Source organism: Thermobia domestica, chromosome 4, assembly GCF_964235325.1.
Source record: "Thermobia domestica chromosome 4, izTheDome1.hap1.1, whole genome shotgun sequence".
In the NCBI taxonomy this organism is placed as follows: Eukaryota; Metazoa; Arthropoda; class Insecta; order Zygentoma; family Lepismatidae; genus Thermobia; species Thermobia domestica.
In genome coordinates, this window is record NC_137457.1 from 295,094,930 (window position 1) to 295,121,199 (window position 26,270).

General features: G+C 38.2%; 1 protein-coding gene across 4 annotated transcripts in view; it reads left to right on the forward strand.

Moving 5' to 3' along the window:
- HDAC6 (histone deacetylase 6) overlaps nucleotides 1-20,386 on the forward strand; it is a 133,508-nt gene extending 113,122 nt beyond the window's left edge. For all 4 annotated transcript variants that reach the window (XM_081756248.1, XM_081756249.1, XM_081756250.1 and 1 more), the window contains 3 exons: nucleotides 2,821-2,979; nucleotides 11,278-11,406; nucleotides 19,609-20,386. In XM_081756248.1, coding sequence (XP_081612374.1) covers nucleotides 2,821-2,979; nucleotides 11,278-11,406; nucleotides 19,609-19,680 — 360 coding nt within the window. In that variant the 3' untranslated portion in view covers nucleotides 19,681-20,386. The remainder of the gene's footprint in view (nucleotides 1-2,820; nucleotides 2,980-11,277; nucleotides 11,407-19,608) is intronic.
- The last annotated feature ends 5,884 nt before the right edge of the window (nucleotides 20,387-26,270 follow it).

Consider the following 26,270-nt stretch of genomic DNA (forward strand, 5'->3'; position numbering starts at 1 on the left):
TGGTCCAGCAGTCTTTCCAACTCCTTGGGAAATGTTACATCTTGCTTCCGAAATCACCCTCTAAATTCTTGAAGTAACTTGTCATCGTTTTCAAATATTGTGACATGTAGACAATTCTTCAGTCTACCAAACAGGTAGAAACCGGAGGGAGCCAGATCGGAACTGTAAGCTGGATAAGATATCAAAGTCCATCCATATTTTGTAATTTGTGCCAACGTCTGGTGTGCGGTCTTGCATTATCCTGATGAAATTTGAGTATCTTTTAGACCTGGTAATTTTTGCTGCAATGGCTCGTTTTAGCTTTTCTGAAAGATTACAGTATCTTTCCTTGCTGATAAAAACTTTTTTAAAAAAGAATGTCCATGAATATTCATTATGATTTTGTCTTTGGAAAGGGAAATCCTTGGACTTTTCTCGACTGACGACGTTGTATGAGTCGCGATTGCAATGAATGACGCTTTGAAGAAGGATCATGATGATAGACTCTAATCTCATCACAACTTGTGACGCCTGTAAACGCTTTGGTAGATGTTCCTTCCATTCTATGAGGTCTAAACAAATTCCTGAGTGGTAGAACGCCTACCTCTGGTGCGCGGGGTTCTTGGTTCGATCCTTGGTCAAGTAGGATTATGAGGGGCAACGTCGTGTCCGTGGTTTTCTCGGTTACTCCCGTTTCCTCCCTCATTCGCATTCCACCAATTTCTTCATTATTCACTTGCCTTAATCATCCGTCTGCCTTAACCCAATGGGCATGGGACGTTAAACTGAAAGATTTCAGTCCTTTAGAGGGGATCGAAGAGCCTATATATAACAATTAGGTGTCTTACAGGGTGTCTTTGTAAACAGTTATACAAATGGATAACGTGAGTGAATTACGCTTTATGTTTTAGAAGCATTGAACTATCTGTGTAAAGAGAATATATATATATATATATATATATATATATATATATATATATATATATATTGCGTGGATATAATTAAGTGCAATAACTATTATTTACCGAGTTATCAACAAATGTGACCGTAAATTGAAAAACGGTTCAGTCAGACAAATTAGACCCGAAACCATACTGCGCCTACCAGAAGTGTCATAAATTGTAAGAAAAGTACGCAAGAGATGTCCCTCCCTCACAAAAAAAAGGGTAATACACGTTATAAATCGTATTCCTTGCGGCTTTGTATGGAATACATTTTGTTTTCGGTAGGCAGACAATGGATTCGAGTGTAATTTGAACAACCTTTTTTTATTTCCATGCATTGCAGTGTACCTAGGTTGGTCAGTAAAGACTTATCATCCGTGTTTATGAGGTGAATACAACAGCAAGGCACAGAAAACGATACACGTCTGTGTAGTGGGAAAAGTCACGAATAGATCGAGCAAGTTTGAAGGCCATGATGTCAGGAATGTGACCTTTGCAGTCGTTCAAGCACACGTAGTTTCAGTTTCGCATAAGGCAACATGGAAGTGACATGTGAAGAACACTACAGAAATTCTGTTGACTATCTTGCAAAGATCAACGTTCCGTGTGTGCCCCATCCTCCATATAGCCCTGATTTAGTCCCTTGTGATTTCTTCATTTTTCCAACTTTGAAGAAACACCTTCGGGGACGGCGTTGGGCATCTTCAGGGGCAGTAATGAAAGTAGCGGGAGCGATTTTGAAGGATCTGTCCAAAAATGGCTTCCAGCATGTCTTTGATGACTGGCAGAAACGTTGGGACAAGCGCATTGCATGTAAAGGGGACTACTTTGAGAAAGACCATCAACATTTGGAGGATTAGTATAGGTAATGATCGTGTGATCGTTCTTTATTGGTCAGCCCTCGTATATATATTATTAGGGAAATGGAAAACAACACGCGCACAGTTAATCATCTTTTGCCACATTTCAATTCTCCCAAGCATAAATTGCTACCAGTAGTATACACACACGTACAGGATGTTCATAAAGTAATGGTCATAATGGTTATATATATATATATATATATATATATATATATATATATATATATATATATATATATATATATATTATTAAATCAGCAGCTCAACATTTCAGTTTCCTTGCTTTCCCCCAGCCCACCCCATATCAAAGAAAAACTGATACCACAACTTAGGTTTCCTTTTCTTCTCTTTGTTACTTTACCTATGTCCAGGTTATGACCATTACTTTATGAACACCCTGTATGTTTGGGAGAATTGAAATGTGATAAAAAAAAGTGATTAATAGTGCGTGTGTTGTTTTTAATTTCCCTCATAATTATATAAATTCAATTTCACATAAGTAGTAACTTAACGAAATTAAGAAAAGCATTTTATCTAGTGAAAATGAACAGTGTTGTCGATAATGAAACATTATATCCATTGCTAAGACTTCCGAAACAGTAGATCCTTTAAAAATTTAAAAAGAAAAAGAAAAAGTGAATGTCTTTCCAGACCCGGCGCCGGGGTCGATATTCGGACACACTTGTGGATCATTTTGGGAGGGAGGCTGGAATTAATTATTAACAACTGAAAGGGGGATCGATATAGTTGTATATGAAGCCTTGCGTTGGTTTTTCCATGATTTCGTAATTACATGTATTGATTCATGTCAAGGTTAAGGGATCTAGTAGGCGGACACAGAAAGGGGGATCGATGTCATATTGATCCTAAACAGTCTGCTTCACACGCGCCACGTCATCTGCACGTTACACGCTACATATTCTTTTCTTTCGTTACTTCGGCTGGTTAAGAAGCAAGTTTCCCCAGCGCCTTACTTCCCCTTACGTTACTTAAAAAACAGTTTTTAAAAATAGTTATTCTTTTACTTTTTGTAGCTTCTGATGGAGGAAAGAATGTTTGCTGTAGTACCCCAACAAGGTTGTCCTCATTTGGACAGCGTCCAAGAAGTGCCAGACGCGGGAATCGATACCAAAGCTCCTTGCCAAGAGTGTCAGTCAGAACAAGAGAATTGGGTGTGCCTCACCTGTTACACGGTAAGTACTAGAATACTTACTACGTAGTATTCAGTAGTTAATATGTCAACATTTATTTTACGAAATGGAGTCAGATCAAATTTAGATTTTATATATATTAAAAATAATTAAAATTTAATGTTTTCCTTAATTTTAATCGTGTATATATACAATATTATTAAAATTAAGCAAAATAGTACATCTTAATTATTTTTCCAGTGCTAGAAACACCTTTGGTCCCTACGATTGAAGTTTGCACGTAGTTTTCCATAGTTCCACTAAACGAACGTCGAGAACGTACCTTAGTCAATATTTTTGTTTTGCGTCCCTGATTCGTTTATATACTAATGCAGACGGTTCAAACTAGTTGATGGGATTATGTATAGTGCGAAGAGATCGGAATGTCGCAGATGAAATCTTCACTATATAACTTTACGATTAAATAATCTCAGTATATTGAGCAGAGGTTATTTCTCCTTTTCAATTTCTTTTTTCGTTAAATATTTTTAGCTAAGTACGGCACTTTCTTTAGTTTGATGTAGATCGTAGAACAAAGAAAGCAGAGACAGAAAATACAGCATTAATTTAAGCGCGAAAGAAAACATAGATGCATGACAGAAGAATGAACGGCGTGTGTAGTGGTCAATGTTGCCAGTTGAATGTCGAATTACTCACAGAGGGGGATAGGAGAAATCACTAGCTCCACAAATACGTTAAGAAGTATCTCATAAAGAAGACTAAGTAATAAGTGAGAGGTGGTAATTTATGAAATATAATCTTTTTTTCTGGTATCACGGATAAAATATCCATCAAACACACATAATATTACACTTCGTTAAAAAAAAAAGTTATTTTAAAATGCATAATTTGACCATTTTCAGCGTCAGATTTTTTCGTCATTTTTGGTATGTTCTGGTAACACCGAGGTAAACATATTTTTTCATAACATGACAATTTACAAGAAAGAGAAAGAAATCTGAACTACAGATATTAGGTATTTGTTTTTGTGTTGTCAGGACAATGGAGCTGTTTTGCAACTATATGTAGGGTAAGTGGAAAAAAAGAGGTCGTCTTGTGGTTAGAGCGTTGGACTCACGTCTGCGTGGTCCCGGGTTCGATTCCCGGCCGGTGCTTCCCAATTTTCAGCGTCAAATCGTCGTGAGGCAAACTGGGGAGTCGCGTGAAAACAAGACATGATGGCCACTAGGTCTAGAAAGCTCCTGATGCGCCTGTTAGGGACAAGGCATCGCAGCATGCTGACGACTTACTCGCCGCTAGGCTGGACATAGTTCAGCCGGTCGCTAGCAGATGGCGCTGGAGCAGGCTTATGTCTACAAACTGGGCTGTTGCGCCAATTTTTTTTAACGAAAAAACTGCAGTTTTCATTTTCATTAAAGTATTGCCAAAATTAGTTTGTGTGTCATTTCAGACATTTGAGTTCGTTACTTTTTTCGACGGTCAATATCTTGGCGAAAAGAGACGTGAGGAAATGGGAGAACCCCAGGAAACCCACGCACGCGGTGTTTGTCCACCAGAAATTTCACTTGGCGCGTGCTGGGATTGAACCAAGGACCCCACACACCAGCGGTGAATGCTCTACCACTGATCTACCGCGGCACCCAAAAGGCAGCGTACATTGGAGTAACTCGAAGACATGGAAACACACTATGCTACGTAATAGGTCGAGATGCGAGAAACTAGTGCATTTTATGCTGAATAATTCGCTGTATTTGTCTTAATCATTAAATTATTTAAATCTATATTTTATTTGGTTTTATCATTTAAAATCAAACTTACATATTTCAACTGAGGAAGCTACCTTATTTTCTTCTGGTATCGCGGACACGATGGCCATCATTTGGTATGTTTGTTTTATTCTTTTAAAGATACAGTTACAAATTTAATCATCACTGTTACATTTTTAAGGTAAATTTTGTACAATTTTAGGTAAGTTTTTCATGTTTTTAAGCACATTTTATAGATTATATCTATATTTTCTTTATTTCATTAACTATCAGCTTCTAATTGTAAGTAAATAATTTTACATATACAAGACGTTTGGTATTTTCCGAAGCAGTGCATAATTTTTAGAAGGGACAGAATTTCTCCATGGATGTGATATCCATAGGTACTCGCATCAAGTATACCGTTTGGTAGGTATATTTTTTGGCTCATGCCGGATAAAATTACTAATGTTTATAAAAAGACCATGGTCCTTATACAGAGTCGTTCTAACGCGTGATTAGCGCCATACTAAAAAGTTCGACTAACATATGTTTCCTGCGGTAGTCAAGCCTCTAGTGTGATGCTAATCGTACGTCAGAACGACTCTGCAAAAGGCAGAATAAGTTTTAGTAAAATTTTTGAAGCAAAATTAATTATTTACTTCTTGCATTAAACTGTGTTTGAGATACTATACCATTTCGGGACAAGAGCGAAACTGTACTTCATTCGGTTTTTCTTTCTTTCTAAAGAGTTTGGTTTAACAAACTCCGTTCTAAATTTACCAGCTGTTAAAAAAAAATCTTAACATCTATTTAATGAATCACCATCAGTTTTGACCAGAATATAAAGGATCAAAAGTAAGGAATCGCGTTCTTCATAGAGGTAACATTTAAACCGGAAGTAGTAGAAATCAACCATTTCCGGTCTTAACATTGCTCACTACAGAGCAAAAACGGTAATAGATAGCAAGGAATAATAGTCCACGAGGCGAAAATACATTTTGAAATTGGAAACTAAACGAGATGTTTTGAGTTCCGTGGGCAACACTGGTTAACATAAATTTTACATCTCAAACACTGATAACCCTCTCCGCTGGTCTAGTGGCTAGCGCGTGCGCCTTTGGTGTATGTAGTGCCGGGTTCAATTCCTGATAGGAGATCATTAAAAAATTAGTTCCACAGTCATTCACATTCACCAATCATCCGTCTCCTTTAGCGTAAATGGCATATTTGTGGGACGTTAAACTAAAATTTCATTTCAAACACTGTTTTAATGTTGCATAATTCATAGTATAAGGAAGTGAATTTCGTTTCAAAGTGTGAAACTACAGTAGACTTCCAAACTAAGCGAATTTAATACTCGAAGTAGTACCTCTAGGTAGAACCTCTTTTCTTCACGCTGAATCCACATCCAAAAAGCTATTATTCGCTACCCCTTACTGATTTGTTCTACGGCAATAAAGGTTGAAACTAACATCGTTAATATCAACCACTTCCTTTTTTAAGTTTAGTGTCCTTGAGACGTGGAACTATAATTTAACGTGAAACCCTAACCACATAAGTGAATATACGGTTAAAGAACGAGATAGAACTTAAGAGTCTTCATCCCGGCGAAATTAAAATACCGCTAATTTTACAGTAATTATGCGATATCTTCAAATAGATAAAAAGATAATCGAAATGTGGAACAAGAGTGCCCTAGACAATATCATTTTACTGAGAAACCGTTATCACGACTCACTTATCTGCTTTCGATTTCGAGCCATTTTGAAAGTCGGCATTTATTTTCGCGTTTCTAAACGGCTGAAAACGGAAAGCCACTAGGCGACTTGTGATAAGGGTACCTCACGCAAAATAATATTGTCTAGGGCGCTCTTGTTCCATATTTCAATTATCTTTTATCTATTTGAAGATATCACATAAGTACTGTAAAATTAGCGGTATTTTAATTTCGCCGGGATGAAGACTCTTAATGTTGGGTCGCTGAGTCAATTGCAGAAAGCCACTTCTCGATTTCTCTTACAGTTTTTGCTCTATGAAAATCAGTTCTAAAGCCAGAAGTAGTAGTAAACTCAATCACTTCCGGTTTCGATTTAGCGTTATGGGTTGTGATGATATATATATATTTCAGACACTAACTATCGATTGCAAAAATAAGGACATTTGTCGCTACCTATTACCATTTCTGTTCTGTGTTGATACCGAGAATTGTTAATTTGAACCACTTCCGGTTTAAATATACGGTTATCGGGAAAGATGGAGCCTATTCTTGGCAAGCTGAATCGATTGCTGAAATCCGTATCTCGATAATATATATTAGCGTTTCCGCTCCATTGAAGTCAGTATTGAAAATGAACGTACTAGGGAATTCCAACTACGTTCGGTTTTACTACAATGTTGCAAGTTGAAATGATATGTTCTGTTGAAAACCTGAATCAATTGCAGAAAACAGTTTCTCGCTATCTACTATTATTTTTCTTCTTTGACGATAAATATTAAAACCGGAAATGATCAATTTGAACCTCTTCCGGTTTGAATAAGATGTTAACGCAAAAGATGGGACATATTCTTGGCAAGCCGAATCGATTACCAAACACCGCATTTCAAGATATTTTATTGTATTTGCTCAATGGAAATCGGTATTAAAACCGGGCGTAGTAGTACAACCATTTCAGGTTTTGGTAGAGTGTTGTGAGTTATGATAATACATTATCTTGAGACCCTGAATCGATTGCAGAAAAGCTCTTCTCACTATCGATTACCATTTTTGTCCTATGGCGATAAATGTTGAAACGGAAAACGATTAATTTGAACCACTTCCGGGTTGAATAAGGGGTTAATATAAGAGATGGAACCTATTCATTTTAAGTTCATTCAATTGCAAATAATGCCTCTCGATATCTCTTAGCGTCTTTACTCTATGAAAGTGAGTATTGAAACCGAAAGTAATAGTAAATTTGAACTACTTCCGGTTTTGGTAGAGTGTTGTGGATAGTCATGTCATGTTGTCTTGAAGCGATGAATGGTTTGCAAAATGTCACTTCTCGCTGTCTGTTACTGTTTCCCTTCTACGGCGATAAACCTTGAAGCCGGAAATGGCTAATTTGAATCACTTCCGGTTTGAATAGAGTTTCAACATAAAGGCTGGAACTTATTCCTGGAACGCTGAATCGATTTGAAACAAATCGTTTCCTGATATCTTACCATTTGGCTTTGATGCCTTTCGATAGACGGACGGACGGACAAAGCTGTTTTGTAAGACTTCTGATACTTATGCATAGCATAGTTTGGATAAAACTATACATTGATCAAGTGATTTACGAACATAATGAGGAGCATTAATCAACCTTTAAAGATACGTCAGTTTTTAGTGGCAGGGACGATGAGTGCCTAAAACATCTGATACGTGAACTGTCTGTTACTCGGACATAACGCTGCGGCAACAACCCAAAAGATTTGTCATGCGAAAGGGGAAGCTGCAGTAAACCAAAGCCCAGCAACTCGTTGATTCCAGAAACTTTGTGCAGATTGTAACCATTCCGTTTAGGGTGACAGATTCTGAGGTTATGCGACACACTGTTGAGGAAAATTTATCCATTAGCACACGTCAACTCGGGATGTCCCAGTTCGTTGTAGTTCTCATCTTGAGCTGCACCGTGAGCTGCATATAAATTAACCCCAACTCAGGCCTGGAGGAAGGTGGATGTGTGCCTGCCAACTGCTGCAAAATGTACAACTCCGCGTTTGTGTGTTTCCTAAAACGGATTGTCACATACAGCGAACGTGGGTGTTTCTTTTTTCCCTTCCAAAATCCGAATGTGCAAAAACAGTGGTTGAGCAAGGGCGAACTTCCAGAGCCAGTCATCAAACACGGCTGTTTCGAGCATAAAGTCATGCTCTGTGTCTGGTGGAGCTACGAGGGGTAATTTGCTTTGAGTTTGTTCCTAACGGTCGTACCATCAATGCCGACCTTTAATCCGGACAGTTGAAGCGGATATATGCGTCACTACGCAAAAAAAAAAAAAAAAAAAAAAAAAAATCCTGCATTGATGAACCAAAAGCGCGTCCTACTACAATAAGATAACCCAGAATCACACTCGGTTCGAAAAACTTAACAAAAAATACAGGAACTTAATAGCACCGAACTGATGCACACCAGGCATATAGTCCTGTGCTTTCCCCTATGGATTACTACCTGTTTCGTCCATTTTATGCGATGCTTCACCAACTAGTGGGAAATGGAAACAGCAGTGACTGATTTCTTTGCCTCTAAGAACAAGACGTGCTATCGAGAAAATGGTAGGAAGGTGTTTGCAGACAATCCTACACGAGAGGCTATACTTAGAATGCTAAACATCTTTCATTGTACAGTAATAAATACAGATATGTTGTGTTCCAGAATGTTGCAAGACTTATGACCTATCCTTGTATTAACTTAAATTTGGTTATCACATCACAGGATTTACACATTGATATTTACAGTATTGTTATGTTTGAAACCTATTTTTGAAACCCTAATTGCTATAGAACAAATAAGTTGCATACAGGTACATATCTATTATCGTAGTATCTGCTAGGTCTGATGTGGATTGCGGTCTCGGAATATACGAGGATGGATTGGAAAGTTCGTGGCCTAACATACGAGAAAATATTTGGATAAATTATGCTCTATTTTTCCACGTAGTACCCGGTGACTAAGATACATTTACACCACCTCTCCGGTAACGCTTATTTACCACTTTTCCTCGACCTCTGCAAAATATCCCAGTACAGTACCTTTCACCTCTGCATCCGAAGAAAATCGCTGACCAGTCAACAACTTTTTAAGGTTTCTAAATAAGTGGAAGTCTGAGAGGACCAGATCAGACGAATAGAGCGGGTGCGGCAACAGTTCGAACCCACAGGAATGAATTTCTATCATGAATGCAAGGGACATGTGTGAGCACGCACATTGTCCTGGTGAAACAATACCTTTCTTCGCAGCATGCCTCGCCTTTTAATTCTGATTTCCTCACACAAACGTCGCAGAAAGGTGCAGTAGTATTCAGAATTGAGTCTTTTTCAAGAAATCAATAAGGATAATGAACCTAGCATCTCTAATAATTGATGCCATAACCTTGTTTGCCGACACAACTTGTTTGGCTTTCTTTGGGACAGAAAATCCAGGTTGTTCCCATTGCTTCGATTGTTGTTTTGATTCCGGTGTATGATGGTGTACCCGTGTCTCGTTCATAGTCACAGATCTGCCAATAAACTCCTCCGGATCACTTTTAAACAGATCAAAAAAATAACGGAAAAGGGTGAGTCGATTGCATTTGTGTTCAACTGAAAGCAACTTGGGTATCTGTCTCGCGGACACTGTAGAAAACCCTAATTCGTTTACGTAATATTTTGAGCTCGCTTATAGGAAATACCCACAGGCTCAGCTATTTCTCGATTTTGATTCTGCGGTCATTCAAAATCAGGCCACAAATTTTATTGACATTTACTGTAGTAGTTGACTTTGAAGGCCTGCCACTGGGGTCAACTTCAATGCTGTTTCTGCCACGCTTAAACTCAACTACCCACTTTTTCACCATGAAATACGAGGGCGCAGAGTCTCCTAGTGTCTTTACCATGTCCATATAAATTTCCTGTAATGTTAAGCCCTTTTCATGCAGGTACTTAACGACAGCTCGATGCTCGATTCTCTCCATGTTACAAACTTCCGTCACTTCTGCAGACTTAGCACCTTATCAACTCCTCACCTGAAACAATAAAGAAATGAAATTTTACACAGTGACTACCAACGGATATAGCTACGCAGCTAATGTATACAAACATAAAATAATTGCTTCCTTCCTAGTCAGGCCACGAACTTTTCATTCCGCCCTCGTATGTAGCATGTCCATCTGCGATTCCGTAATTGTGTTCAAATCAATTCCCCCTAATATCGTACCAAGTGACACATTTTTTCCCCTCTTTCTGTCTGTAATTTACGTCCAAAGTGCTCGCATTATTCTGTATTTGTTATAAAAGCAAAAGTGCATGAGAGAGAGTAGATCATACCAATTGCTATATATATATATATATATAAGCAAACTTACAACGGCTTGATAAAACAACGCAGCCAAGAATAATTATTCTTAGCGTGAGGAAAAATAAGAGGGGAATCTGTTATTGATTTTGCGGTCGCAACAATATGAGCTACTGATCTTACAAAATAGTGAACACCAGCCTAGAAAGCCAGAAAGTGGAAGGCTTATGTGCTGATTTCACATCAACCAAGTAAAAACGGTCTGGCCGGCCATAGTCCTTTGTAAGCGGTATTATTAAGAAACTTTGTTTATTCCGTTTCTGTTTATACTAAATTCAAGTCATGAAGGAGAAGTCAAGCCACTGAACGCTTAGTCCAGTCAACATACGTACATGTTCAATTTTGCTTCTTCAAAGAGTTTCATAATGTGAAAGGAAGCTCGTACATTGTTGCTGTATTCTTCACTTCTTATAAATAATTGTGTACAATTTATTTTATTTTTTTAAAGTTAAAACTTTCGAAGTAAATTTGTACTCTGATTCATTGTGTTCTGTATTATTTTTAATTCCTTTATTTTAGGTTCACTGTGGCCGTTATATTAATGAGCATATGATGATGCATGGGACCGAAAGTTCCCATCCATTAACTCTAAGCTTCTCTGATTTATCCGTATGGTGTTACTTATGTGAAGCATATATAGACCATGAGGTAAGGCTTTCCATTATTTCTTATTTTTTTTTTCCTTCTTTCAAATGTTCGTAAGGTAACGATTTTAAAATCTGTTAAGACACGAAAAAACATGAGCTGGAAACAAGTAGATCTTAGGAGGAAAATGCATAGAAAATTACAGAGATTATAGTCTTCGAGACGGAATGATGGCGATTGATGGAGCTGCTGTGCAGGAGTGATGCTACTTGGATAGTTGAATAATACACCGTTTTGTTTGACAGCCCAGGTAGTTTATTCAATACAAAAAGAAGCAAAAAACATGTCAGCATCTTTTGTGTGTGCATCATTCACAACACCACACACGTCCAGACGATAATCGCTTTCACACCAGACTTTGTCAAACATTTCTTGCCCAACATTGCCAATTTCGTTGATTCTTGCTTTCAAGTGGTTCACATTATCGATTTTAACACGTACACAATGTCTAATAAAACATCGGAAGAAAAATCCATTGGTATGTGGTCGATGCTTCATGAGGGCTAAGGAACGGGTCCTTCATGTCGGAGCAAAATGAGGGGTTTCCCTGTTGAGCTAGAAAATAATTTTAAAAGTAGATTTGGTGTGAAATTGATTATCGCCTTCACGCGGGTCGTGCTGTGAATGCTGCACACATAGAGAGATAGTGACATGAAAACGCAGAAACATACTATTTTGGGGAGGAATGGCACAGTATAGTGCTTTCTGGTAGCACAGCATTTGTTTTTGTGCCGAATAAAGTACTTAAGTTGCCAAACAAAAACGTTGTTATTTAAACTATCCAAGTGCTATTGCTCCTGCATAGCACCTCCATAAATTCCCGCCATTCTTTCTCAAAGCTTCTGTAAATTCTGTTTTTTGGATCAAAAGATTCAATATGTTTCAGGCAAAAAAATTCTTGTAGGCCTTATATCTCGAGAACTACATATAGTGTAGCCAAACCAAAACTAACAATTTACTCATTATGATGTGCTTATTCGTAAAAAATACGAAAACTCTATATAGGGACCGTTCAAAAATGTTGTGACCCCTGATCTACAAAATTCAATATATTTCATTCAGTCAAACATTTTCTTGTATGCCCCATATTTTGAGAACTACATATAGTGTAACCAAACCAAAACAAAATTTACTTAGTATGATGTGCTTATTCCGTAAAAAGTATGAAAACTCGATTTAGGGACGATTCAAAAATTTTGTGGCCTCTGATCCACAAAATTCAATATATTTCATACAATCAAACATTTCTTGGGTGCCTCATATCTCGAGAACTACATATAGTGTAGCCAAACGCAAACTATCACTTAACTCAATATGATGTGCTTATTCCGAAAAAAATACAAAAACTCGATTTAGGGGCCGTTCCAAATTGTTGTGGCCCCTGATCCAAAATCTAATTATTGGCCAAGATCTCAATCTTTTGATGCATTTTTTGGATTATTCCTAAATTTCTTGTTCCTATGTATTTTTCCCTGTAAGATCTACTTGTTTTCAGTTGATTTTGCTTTTTGTATATTTTTATTTGTCGATAGTGAAAACGAAGTTATTGGTAATTGTATTTATCCGCAGTATCACACAGATCATTTAAGAAGTTTTTAATTTCGCCTGTTTTACGCGTGTACGATTCCCCAAATCTATATATATAAAAGAGAACGTACAATTTTTTGTCCGCTCATCACGCTAATACGGCTGAACCAATTTCTTTCATTTTTGGGGGGTTATTAGGATTTGGACCCTAGATGGTTTTTATCATATCACTTTAATTTTTAATTACCAGTGTCTTGAGATAATTGACCATTCAAGTGTCCATAACGTACAAATCCTTTGTTATTAGTTCATCATAGGTAAAAATAAACGTATTTATATGCAACCCGCATGACCGTGTCACTCGGCGGGTTAACATAAATGACAGGCGATATACAGCGGAAAATAGCTTGAATCTTCTGTTTAAAATTTTTTAATTGATTTGCTTATTTTTACAGACACTTTTACAATATGCCAGCACCGGGATGACCGCAGCGAAGCGGGGCGGGTTAACATAAATGACAGGCGATATAATGTTAAGATTTACTGCAATCTTCTATGGTTTTTATCATATCACTTGAAAGCGAAAAAGTAAAAATTATCTAAGTAACAAAGTTTATTGCGTTCCGGGGTGACCGCAGCGAAGCGGGGTGAACGCTGCTAGTTATACAATAAGAAATGTTTAATCTTCATGATTGTAATGAATTTTCTTATAAATTTCTTTCTCACTTTCTTGATTGGTTTTAATGAAGTTTCTACTCCAAGATCAAACAATGTATGAGATTGTGTATGAGATTACCGTACAACAGCTCTCCCGATAGCACAGGTGGAATTAATGTTCTTCGTACAAATCTTTGTTGATTATGAAACCTAGTGAAACAGTTTTGACCCAGCAGACGTGTGTACAGTGGAGACGTCCGTCAATGGCCAAGTCAAAGAAGGCACACTTGTCAACATACATAGCAAGGTCATGTTGTTGACTGTTTGACGAGAAAAGGATGTGCTGTTGAAGGGGATGCATTGTATTTGTGTGATGAATTTCTCACATTATTACAATACTCCAGAGAATCTCTGAAAAAAAAAAAAAAAAACCTTAAAAACAGAATGCCGGGAAGTATGTTGTTCATCGCTAATTTTGCTGCTTGGCAGCGCACAACCTCATTTGGTTCAGACAACAGCAAACATACGTAACATTTACAACAAATTTCTTGATGACCCTTATTATAGCTAGGAGCTGTTCCTATTACATCGGCCGCTACGTGAAAATGAATTTAAAATGGTAGTCGGTCTGCCTCCGATTGTGAAGTCTGTTTAAGCAGTAGCGACTCCAAAGAATTCTTAAAAAAAAAAAAAAAAAAAAAAAAAAAAAAAAAAAAAAGTTCTTGAATGATGTTTTACTTTGAAGGCATTCTATAAAGTCCAATATAGGTAAAAAAAATATATATTGCAGGGAAAAAATTGCCATTGTATAGGTATATATCCAATATACGAGGTGTATCCGAAAAAATAAGTACGGTTTAGAAAAAAAAAATCCTAAAACAGGTTTGTTCAAAACGAATTTATTTTTACATGAAAGAGCACACCTTAAACTGTTTTTCGACATAGTTTCCACTAATGTTCAAACATTTGTCAGAGCAGGTGACCAGCTTGTCTAAACCTTCTTCAAAGAAATATCCCACCAGTGAAGACAACCAGAACTCCAGAGCATTATTTGCGTCGTCGTCACTCTCAAAGCGCTTACCGCCGAGCTCGCGCTTCAGATGTAGGAATAAGTGGTAGACGGCGCCAAGTCGGGGCTGTACGGCGGGTGATGAAACTGTTTCCAACCGAACTGTCGGATTAACGTTTGAGTGCACTAGCTATCTCACAGTCGGCGGGTTCAGCAATTGTTTTAAACATTGTAAACGATCACAGGTCACAGTACACTCGCGGCAACTAAACTATACTGGCGTCGATGAATCAGTGAAACGAGCGTGGAGCGCCGACACTAGAGCTGCAATGGCTTTCAAACCAAACGGTACGTATTTGCCGGATACTGGCGGGATGTTTCGTTCAGGAAGGCTTGGACAAGTTTGTCGCCCGCTCTGACAAATGTTTGAACATTAGTGGAAACTGTGTCGAGAAATAGTTCAAGGTGTGCTCTTTCATGTAAAAATAAATTTAACTGTTTTCGTATTATTATTTTTTTTAGGATGGTGCTTACTTTCCGAACACGCCTTGTATACATGTCTTACATACAGAATTATTTAATTTAACTTTACATACTTTATTTAGCATGAAGAATTAAAGTTATTCAAAAAGTGAATAATATTGGTATTGCCAAGAGTACTCAACTCATTTCTTCAATTAAATTTTCCTCAATATATTCTGTAAATGAAAAATAATATCTAGTTGTACGTCTCATGCTACTGCCTTTAGTTTAAAGGAGACGAATGAAATAGTGAAAGTGAGTTATGAAATAATTTGTTGATGAGAATGTGGCAGGAATCGGTAAAACCCTGAGAAAGCCTACGGACATGATATTGTCAACACAAACTCGCATGGGTGGGAACAAACCAAGGACCTTTCGCACTAGAGATAAGCGCTCAACCACTGAGCCCCCCTCTTAATCGATTCTGTAAATATCATTCGGTTACATACCCATTAACATACATATTTAAGAGTCTAACTTGTAAGGATACTAAAACTGAGTAATAGTAAAAAATTAACTAGCTTCGTTTATTGTACGAGGGGTGATCAGAAAGTAAGGTTACAAAGTCTGCAGTGAAACGTGTATATATTATTTCATACAACCAATACAGCCAACGGATAATAAATACATTAGGTTATTTTTCGACATAGTCTCCATATCGGTTGAGGCACTTATCCATCGTGGTATGAGTTTAAAGATCCCCTCCTGATAAAAATCCTGCCCTTGCGTGTTCAGCCACGTTGTCACGAAGTGTTTTCATTTCCTCGTCTGAAGCGTACTGCAGAATATCGTGCACAATGTGTCGAATGCTTCCGAACATTTCCAATTCTGCCATCAGATGCCGTAACATGATCCCCTTGTCCTGAATCATCATCTCCACGCGAGCTGTGTTTAAATCTATTGATGCCGTGCTGGGCCGGCCAGTGCGCTCCTCGTCGGTGACGTTTTCTGTACCAGCCACAAACTTTTGATACCATTGTGCGACATGCTAACGAGATACTACAGTCTCTCCGTAAACCTCTATCACCGGCCGGTGATTTCAGTTGAGATTACATGTTCGCCCACAGTAGCGCCGTAGGTGGCGGGTGGCTGAAACTACAGTTCCCAACTCCGTGCATTAAAATTAACGCACACTCCTTATTCCTTTATAATAGACAAAACCAGAAATATCGGCCTTGTAACCTTAGTTTCTGCACGATAATATTTTCTTGATACAATGAAGCAAGTATGCAATCAAATTCGACGCTTCTAAAGCAAATGAGTAATTCATTCAACCAGTCATTTTCAGCACCACGACATAGACAGACAGACAGTTTACCGTAGACTCTGAATCACAGATGTTCCTATCGAGTATCGAAACCATGTCGATGGGATGCTTGCAAATTATATACGCACGAGGATGCTTCAAAATATGCATCGAAGTTCACGAAAGCTACGGGGAACCGAATTTACTGACCCCTGAGTGTTGTTCGCCTCAAATCTGCCCTACATAACTTGACAATTGACTATCCTCTACTTATGGTTATTTTAACACATATATTTGTCTGTGACTTCGCATGTTTGTTTTCAATGGTAAATCCATTTAAAATATAATTCAAGAATATCCATTCGTTCCTTCAACGCTTCAAAAAAAAAAAAAGTTTAAATATACATCAGGTGTCATTCAATTTCAAAAATGAAAAATATAGTAAGAAAGTGTTTTTTTTTTCTCTCTCTCTCTTCATAATGATTTAAATGATCGTCCCAAACAGTTATTCGACATTCTATTGTGGATTCTTTGCGTCTGAGTAGTTATTCTGTGTGTGAGAAGCGGAACAAATCCATGCCATTTCACTCGGGTTGATTAGTCAGCACAGCCACAGAGCTTAGACTCCGCCCTTTTTCCTCTCCTCTTGCGATTCCGTCTGCTGACCGAATCGGATACCTTTTTCCGTCACGAAAAGTGTGTCGTTGCATTGTACTTAAGGGTAAGTGCTTAAAAGGCTGATGTGTAACGCAGGTGATCGCTAGAAAAAGCCAAACCAAAACACTTTTGAGCAGAGAGTAACATCAAGCATCGTGACTTACACAATATTGCCAAATCTCTCATACGCATCAATAAGGGTTGTATACTATATATTAGCAAACTATTTTTTTGCTCGCCACTTCACAATCGTATACAGAAACAAATGTCCATGTTTTTCTTCTAATTAATTTTTTGTATTATTTGGGAAGGCACGTGACTTTGTGACTACATTACAGAGCCACCCCTGTGTGGATTTGTGGTTTCGACACCAATCAGCGCGCGTCTTTGCGGATGATACATAAAACCTTGTTGAACGCCAGGACCGTTAGCGAAATAATAATGGTGACTAGTTTAGACTGACAAGAACTGCTAACAATATGATAATGTACGAGTATGAGTTCAGACAACGCCTTTGTAATACTTTTATACCTCAGCTAGTTGTTGCGCCGAGCCATCGACCCGCTGTACACTATAGCTTAAAATCGTGCTAATTAAAAGCGCTAATTGTGTACATGTAATTTCCTTTAAGTTTCATTACTAACCAACGTAGCTGTTATATAAATATTAATGCTCAAATGTAAATATGTTTACCGTTCTTGTCCTAGTAGTAAACAACAAAGCACATCCATGTTCAGTGTCATCACTATCCATTTTGAAATAATTAAATTGAAACAATACTGTTTTTAAGTCGCAACTAGATCGTCACAATCGTTCTAGATCGGCAAATTACCTGCACGTTAACGACATTTATTGTATCAAGCAGCGCAGGTAGCAACACACGAGTTTGACGTTTTACTATTAGAAATTAGAGTGACTCACAGACTAACACGTTTTCCTTTTATAGTTACGATTTTGTGTCATTTGAACGATCTTTCTAATTGTGTGTAATTGGTTTAGCGTTATGTACTACGATAATAAATTTAGTCCTCCCGTTCCCGTGATCCCGTTAACACTGTTTCTTTTCTATTCCCTGAAACTAGAGTGTTTCACACTACTCAAACTTGTACACTACTTTTGTACCGTGCGGTCTTCGTTTCTCACGTTTTCCTTCCATCCCATCGCTTTCGCGTGGATTTTTCCTCAAAGTAACCTGGCAATACAGAGGTTGATGCATTTATATTAACCTGAATTTGAATGTGCCCTTACCTTAGAAATGCTGTGTTTTTAGTATAGGTTGTGTTCGATCTGTATGCCACTTCTACCGACTATTGCGCAGCATCGGAGTTTCCATTGCAGGAGACTTGGTTGCAGCTGGTTCCAGACCATGGGTATTGCTTCTCTTGCCTATTTACAGGCTTTCCATAGGCTGGAGAGTATGCGGGCGTGACGTTAGGACAGGCGCCGCTTGAGAAGTTCGAAAGCACAATAATCCATTTGGCTGGCATGTAGACTTTTGACAGGAATGTCAGAGAAGGAATTGTCAAAATTCCAAGTTTCTTGTTCCGTACGGCAATAGAATTCCATTGATGTTTTCTTCCTTTAGCTGGATGACTTACTTGTCTTGGTGCAGTTCAACCTTATTCATGTCTTGTCCGTACTATGCTGGGATTCAGTCAGGACATGAGTCTGGTAGTACACAGCATTGATTTTGACGTTTCGTTCTACCTTTCGGAGGCGCAGTTTGCCCCTGTACTATCCGTTCACAATCATGAACCTCTTTGAGAAATTCTGCGCACTGGCGGAAGAACGTGCTTCCGCCCTTGGCGTCAACACATCTGTAGTAACGACACGAATTTTTTCCACAGTCTGTGAAGTAAATCCACGCCTCATTAAATATAGCCAATTTCCTTCGATCACCCGTGAAATGACGTTCATACAGCCTCCTGCAGTTCTTTTTCGCTCAGCCACATGACACAGTGTCAGGACGTACACGGTGCTCTTGCGATGCAGCATTTGCTGGCCATCACGCACTGTGTGTGCAGATTTTCGAAGTTGCCAAACTCCGAACCACACGTAATAGCGGCGGGATCCTCTTCAAGGGAGGCCGGTTTCGAGCTGTTCGCGTCGGTATGGTGGACCCGTGGACTATGTGCCGCATATTTCCGTACACTACAGTTCTCAGTGCTACGACCTACACGAAAATTACGCACTTGGACACATTTTTACGATAAACAACTCCTGAACTTAGCATCGGAAAGGGCTACAATGAATCCCTACCATAATTTGTTCAATTTCTGCGGCATCAAACTACGCTCGACACACTGCTCTACTACATAAATAACGAGACACTTGCTTGCCTCGTTGCAATCTCACGACGATGATTTGGGCACTCACGGTTCCTGTCCTATGCCAATCCAGTTCAATCTGCTCTAGATCCTTAGTTTGTACAAATGTAACATGAAATTCTCTAAAGATGATTCGAGAAGCGTTTTCTGCTTTCGTCACATATGAACACTTAATTATTATTTTTATTATTAATATGATTTTTTAGTAACTATAAATATTCCCTATTAATATTAATTAATTTTCTTTTCATTATTTACAGACGCTATACAAAGCGAAGAATGCTGCTCATGTAAGCAAGTTTGGCGAAGATATGCCTTTCCCGTACTCATAAGCTAAAACAAAACAAGGACCACATAAGATATTCACGTGAATTTTGCAATATTCAGACAGCAGTGTACCACCGTTTAATTTTTCTGACACAGGGAAAGCTTTGCCTTTTGTCGTTGTTTGTCTGTCTTCTGTTTCTTCTTTTTTCTTTCACCCAGTCACAAGAAAACATGTAACACGTTAGTATTAAAACCCACTGCATTAGAGTAGTGTAAAAAGAAACCAGTGAATTGCTTTTTGATGTTTGTATTTGGAGGTTAACGTGATAATCATATTAATATTATAAAGTATTTGCTAGTAGTTTTCTTTTTTAAAATATTTTGATATGTTTTGTAATGCAAAAGTATATGGGATTAACGAAAATATTTTTTTAAAAAACTGAACCATGTTCTTCAGCTACTGATATATATATCATATATAGATAGATATATCTACTGTGTGTGTATATTTTTTTTTGTAAAGTTATTTAGTTTATTTTTAAAATATTCTTGTTATTAGAGTTTATTGAACATATACAGAAAGAAACTTAAAACAAAAAGAGAGAATTATTAATAATTTTATGATCCATTTCGAGAGTAATAATAATAATACTTCGTTAAGCATGTGTGAGCTTCCTGGGTGTTTATCCTGCTGCTTATTTGAAACAAGCAAAAATGAAAATACTAAAACCAAATTTGTAATTTTGACTTAATAAAAAGAAACTTATCCAGGTGTGTGTGTTTATTTATTTATTTATTTATTTATTATTTAAAGAAAAACGCATTTTCCATATTTTTTATTTAAAGAAAAACGCATTTTCCACATGTTTGCTCACACTTGTGCCGAACAATGTTTTCGCCCTCGTATGGAAAACGTGCTACATGTATGAAACTTACGTAACAAATATGCTATGTTTTAAGATCGTAAATGTGTAATTTTTATGTTTTTAGATATGAGTGAATGAGGGAAAAGAGCTTTTCATAAATAGTAGTAAGTTGATTGTGAATCCGAAATGTTGAACCTAATAAAAACATTTTTTACGATCATCTTGTGACCGTGGACTAATGTTGGGTATATCACCATGACCTAAAGACTGAATTTACGAATAAACGGTGGAAGCATTCTTCACTTCCTCGACCCAAAGAGATCCATGTGCTTTTTTTTTTCTTTCTTTTCTTTTCTTCAAGATGGTAAAATTTTCAGTTTTCTGGGCGAAACTGGGACATTTTACAAGGTTGAGATGCAAACACTTTGTGATGCTCTGAAAGTAAAACGCCGAGACATACTTAGTAAATGTGTCCACTTGTTAGTCGGCAATGCTTTTGCCCATGAAGTGCAGGAAACATTGAATGTTGAGGAAACAAAGTCTTGGTTACCAATTGACTCTCCATTCACCATATTACCCTGACCTAGCGCTATCAGACTTCAGGGTGTCTACTGATACTGGAAATACTTGAATTATACTGGAATTTAATTTTGATACTAGAAATACACTGAAATTTTGATCCACATACTGGAAAAATCATGAAACTGGTAATTTGTCAACAATACTTTTTTTTGTAATTGTTTTAATAGTCTTCGAAACAATTTTGTATTCATTGAGATTGTAAATTTTTCCAAAGTTGTAAACATTTTGTAATTAGACATTTAAAACAATGGGTGGAGTGGAGGCCTGTGAGGGAAGTTGGGAGGCCCTTTAAAAATGTTTAAAAAAAATCAAGGCAAACTAAATTTATTAAAAATAAAATATACTTTTTAATGGTAAAACAATTACAAACCTGAAATCATCAAAAATGAGATTATTCTTACCTTACCACTTGGCGCTACAGCCCTGGGTGGGCTTTGGCCTCTTCCACTATTTGCCTCCACTCTTCCCGATCTTTGCATTTTTCTTTCCATCCTCGAACCTTCAGTTTTTCCAAATCACTTTCCACCCCGTCCAGCCATCTGGTTTTGAGATTATTCTTAAAGAACTTTAAAAATATCATTGTAATAGATACTGGAATTTTGCTAATAGTTATACTGAATGTACTGGAATTTTGAAAATGAAACTCAGTAGACACCCTGGACTTCTTGTCTCTAAAAATGAAGTAGTCCCTGAAAGGAACGTGACTTTCTTCAGGTGCCCAGATCATTTCCACTGTCGAGCACTGGTTTTCTAGCCAAAGTAGCATATTCTACAAAGAATGGCTGTGCAATTTGGAAGAGCATTTGGAGAAGTGTTACTTTGCATGATAACTATGTGGAAAAGGACGAATAAAACGTTCAGTTTCAAACTTCTGCTTGCACACACACATATATTCTCTCTCTCTCTCTCTCTCTCTCTCGCTCTCTCTCTCTCTCTCTCTCTCTCTCCCTGTGGCAAAAACTTATTCGTTTCACGTGTACATATATATTGGCGTGCAAAAAGAAAAAAAAAACTATGTGAATACAGTTTATTTTATACTTTCCATGTTTTCGTTTTAGAAGTTTGAGTAAATGACTAGTAGTAATAAATATAATAATAAGCATGCCTTATTGTGCATATACAGGGCGACTGGTAATTCGATGCATTCCTTGCAAGAGGATATTCTACAAGTACTTTGGAACATTTTCACCTATACGAATCGGGGGTCGCAAATCAATACCTTCTGAGTATTTTGCACATGTGCGATTTCTTGTAAATTTGCCGGCTAACAAGAGATTAGCGAGAAAGTTTCACCCTGACCCACTTCCACGTTTCGTACAGCGATGAAATTTTACATGTGTAATCCTGCATACCTATGTAGGTCATGTAGTAATGTACAGCTCGTAACCCTGCACCGTTGCTGTGTTATAGGTTTGAACGTGAAGTAAAGTGTAGTATTCCAAAATCCATTACTGTGCCTCAGAAAGCAGGGTGTCAACATCGAAGAAGTACTTGCCCCTAGGAAATGACTGCAAGGTTGGGAAGAGGTGGAATGAGATTGTATTCGGCCAAGAGAAAACGCGAACTATGGATTTCATATTCAGGGTCGTGCATCTGTGTGGCCAACATTTGAGCAGAGAACGGGTGCGTTGTTTTTCAGGAAGCGGACACCTTTTGTCTGCATGCCACGCTCTGGGATTTCACAGAATCCTGCAAGGCACGCAGCAGTGAGCCATAGAAGCGTATATCCTGGTAATTGTGGTACCTTTGCCTGGAAAGCAAATTGTAATACGACATGCTGATCCCAAATAAACATGATCATCACTTTGATCGTTCAGAGTTGAACACGGATTCCCTTTGGGGGTGGTACGTCGACACGCTGTCATTGCTTTGACTAGATTTTCTCTGGTGTTCTTCACTCCCACCAGGCAAAGGCCGGAATGGTACCTTCTTGAAGGCTAGGTCAGTTCCTTCCGAAATCCTAGACCCACCAAAAAACCGATATGACCCCGGAGTTAGAAGTCCGAACCCTTCCTTGAGTCATTCCCTTGCATAAATACATGTATAAAGACCTTGTCAAACCAATGGCAGCGTGGCGACGTACCACTGCCAAAAGAAGTTCGTATTCATCTCAGAGCGATCAAAGAGATTAACACATTTATTTGGGATCAGCGTGGGGTATTACTACTGGTTTTCTAGGCTATGGGTACCACAGTCACCAGGATATAGGCTTTATGCCTAACTGCTGCGTGCGTTGCGGGATTCTGTGAAATCCCAGAGCGTGGCATGCAGACAAAAGGTGTCCTCCTCCTGGAAAAGAATGCACCCGTTCACTGGGTCGAATATTGGCCAGATAGATGCACAATCCTGAGTATGAAATCCGTCATAGTTCGCGTTTCCTCTTGACTGCACACTATCTTCGTTCCACCTCTTCCCAACCATGCAGTCACTTTCTAGGGGCAAGTACTTCTGCGATGTTGCCATCCTGCTTTCTGAGGTGCAATAATGGATTTTGGAATACTACACTTGACTTAACGTTCAAACCTATAACACAGCAACGGTGCAGAGTTACGAGCTGTACATTACCACGTGACCTACAGAAATATGGAGGATTACACATGTAAACTTTCTCGCTAATCTTTCGTTAGCCGACAAATTTCAAAGAAATCGCACATGTGCAAATTACTCAGAAGGTATTGATTTGCGACCCCCGATTCGTATAGGTGAAAATGTTCCAAAGTATTTGTAGAATATCCCCTTGCAAGAAATGCATCGAATTACCAGTCACCCTGTATATGCACAATAAGGCATGCTTATTATTATATTTATTGGGCCGTAATAAGTTAAAACTAAAAGGCCCTAACCAAAATGGGTCAACTCATTAACTGTCATTCGTCTACTTGCAGCCTATTTTGCTATTGTAGACATTTTAGAACCACCTAAAGAAACAGGGCAGAGACACGCCGTGTAAACTATCTCAGAGAATTGACAAATGACGCTGAAGATTGAGCCATGCCAATATACAACGAAGACGTTACTGTAAACTTTGATTTGGATGAGGGTGTCATGGAACCAAATGCAATCACCGACTCTGGAGAAGTCGATGAAACTTACGAGGAGAGCAAAGGGGAAAATCAGGGACCTGAGGTGATATGAGTGATGAGTCTGTGGACTTGAAATACAAGCGGCAATCAGTTGAATTATGGAAGAGTGGAAAACGAAAGAGATTGTCGTTACAGTTCATTATGTAACACTACGAAAGAGTAACGTCCCGAAAAGGTCGTACCGTTGGGAAAAGCAAGTCTCTTCAGGTGGAACCCTAGGAGACAAATTGCGTGAGGTGTCGCTAGCCGAATATAAAACTCTCAAACCATAGTAGGTGCACATTTACCACTGCCTGACGTAGATCTCCGGCGGTGGGCTTTCCAGGCAAGTGAGGAGCATAACCTCACTTCATTTACGGCCTCAGAAACGTGGTTTTGGACATTTAAGTGACGCACAATATTGTTTCACGTGAAGTGGCCGAAGTTAAAGCTATTTTCCAACTTTAGTCAATGTGTCTCTCTAACGGAGTAACTAGTTATGGTCTTGCTAAAATGTCATATTGTCCTACATTAGCACTTTAGGGGGTGTTTACCCCCTTCATTCTCACGTTGGCCGATATATATATATATATATATATATATATATATATATATATATATATATATATATATATATATATATATATATATATATATGCCCTCTTTTGACTGCAAGAGTTTCAAGCAAAACCGCATTGTGCGTTACTAGTTATGGCCTTGCTAAAATGTGTCATATTGCCCTATGTTCGCAACTTAGAGGGGTGTTTACAACTTCATCCCCCACGTTGACCGATATAGAAAAACACATACAGCCTACAGTCGATTCTTCACTGCAGTTTCAAGCAAATCCGCATTGTACGTTGCTAGTTATGGCCTTACTACGAGATGTTATTTTGCCCAATATTTGCACTTTAGGGGGTATTTATCCCCTTCATTTACCACGTTGGCCGATATTAAAAAAAACACGTATGTCCTACTTTTGATTCCTTTATTCACTCCAGAATTTCAAGCAAATCGGACTGGAACACTTGGAAAACCTTACTTCTGAGTAGTACGGCTCCGTTGGTAGTTCATGTAGAAGGACCGTGAGTAAAGTGTGCAATTCACGTTTAACTAAAACTTTTTAAAGGTTTGTTCCAGTTACAGGGTGTCCATAATATTCGTTGCTAGCCAGTGTATCTTCAAAACTACTGCGGACATGAGAAAACGCAAAAACACGTCCATCATTATTTTAAAGGGGTTGACTTTTGAGCTATAAAAGGTCCACCCCAGACACCCCCATATAAGGGTACGTGGGATCAACTTGAAAATTTTAAATGACAAAGGGGGTCGAGTAACATATGGTTGGGAAGGTATCGATAAGACAAATATTTTGCCGAAAGATTCGAGTCCTTATGTTGACCCCATCCAAAATGGCGGGGGTTCACATTTCGTGTGCATAGAGTCCGTTGCCACCCAGTGTATCTTCGAAACGACTGAAAAAAAAGAGCAAAAAAAAGCATTATTTTAAGGGGCTTGAATTTTGAGCTATGAAAGACGCCCCATATAACACATTCGTCATTATTTTAAGGGTTTGAAATTATGTGCCATAAAATCGGGATAAAATTCATTAAATACAGGTAGTCGCACGATATTTTCGCCTACATTCTTCGAAAAAAAAAATAAGTTCAAATATACCTTCAGCAGAACGTGCCCTTTCGATACGATTCATTATGAATGTCGTAACAAAATCTTCAGCGAAAGTCGAACACTCATACACAAGCGCAATCAAACTATCCTCGATAAAATCTCGTAGAACAAAGCATTCACTGCTTCATTTAAGTGCTGATTGGAAGACTGCACCCAATTACATTCGTTTGTATGAAGATTGGATTCGAGGCGAAGGCAGACAGAACTACAACAATATAAAAAATTATGAGCACTGTAACGCATGACTCACCATTGTTTGTGAGAAGTGTAGAAGTTGCTAAACAAAATAACATCCAAATGTCCAAATAGGATAGGTAATTGAACTTTTAATTGCTTGCATTAGAATAATTTCTCTTGGTATTAAGCCTGTCTCTGTCAAATGAGAGCGCGCCTTTTAGCGTGGGAGACCCAGGTTCGATTCCCGGCGGGAGCTTAAGTGGTTTGGATTCCACGTTC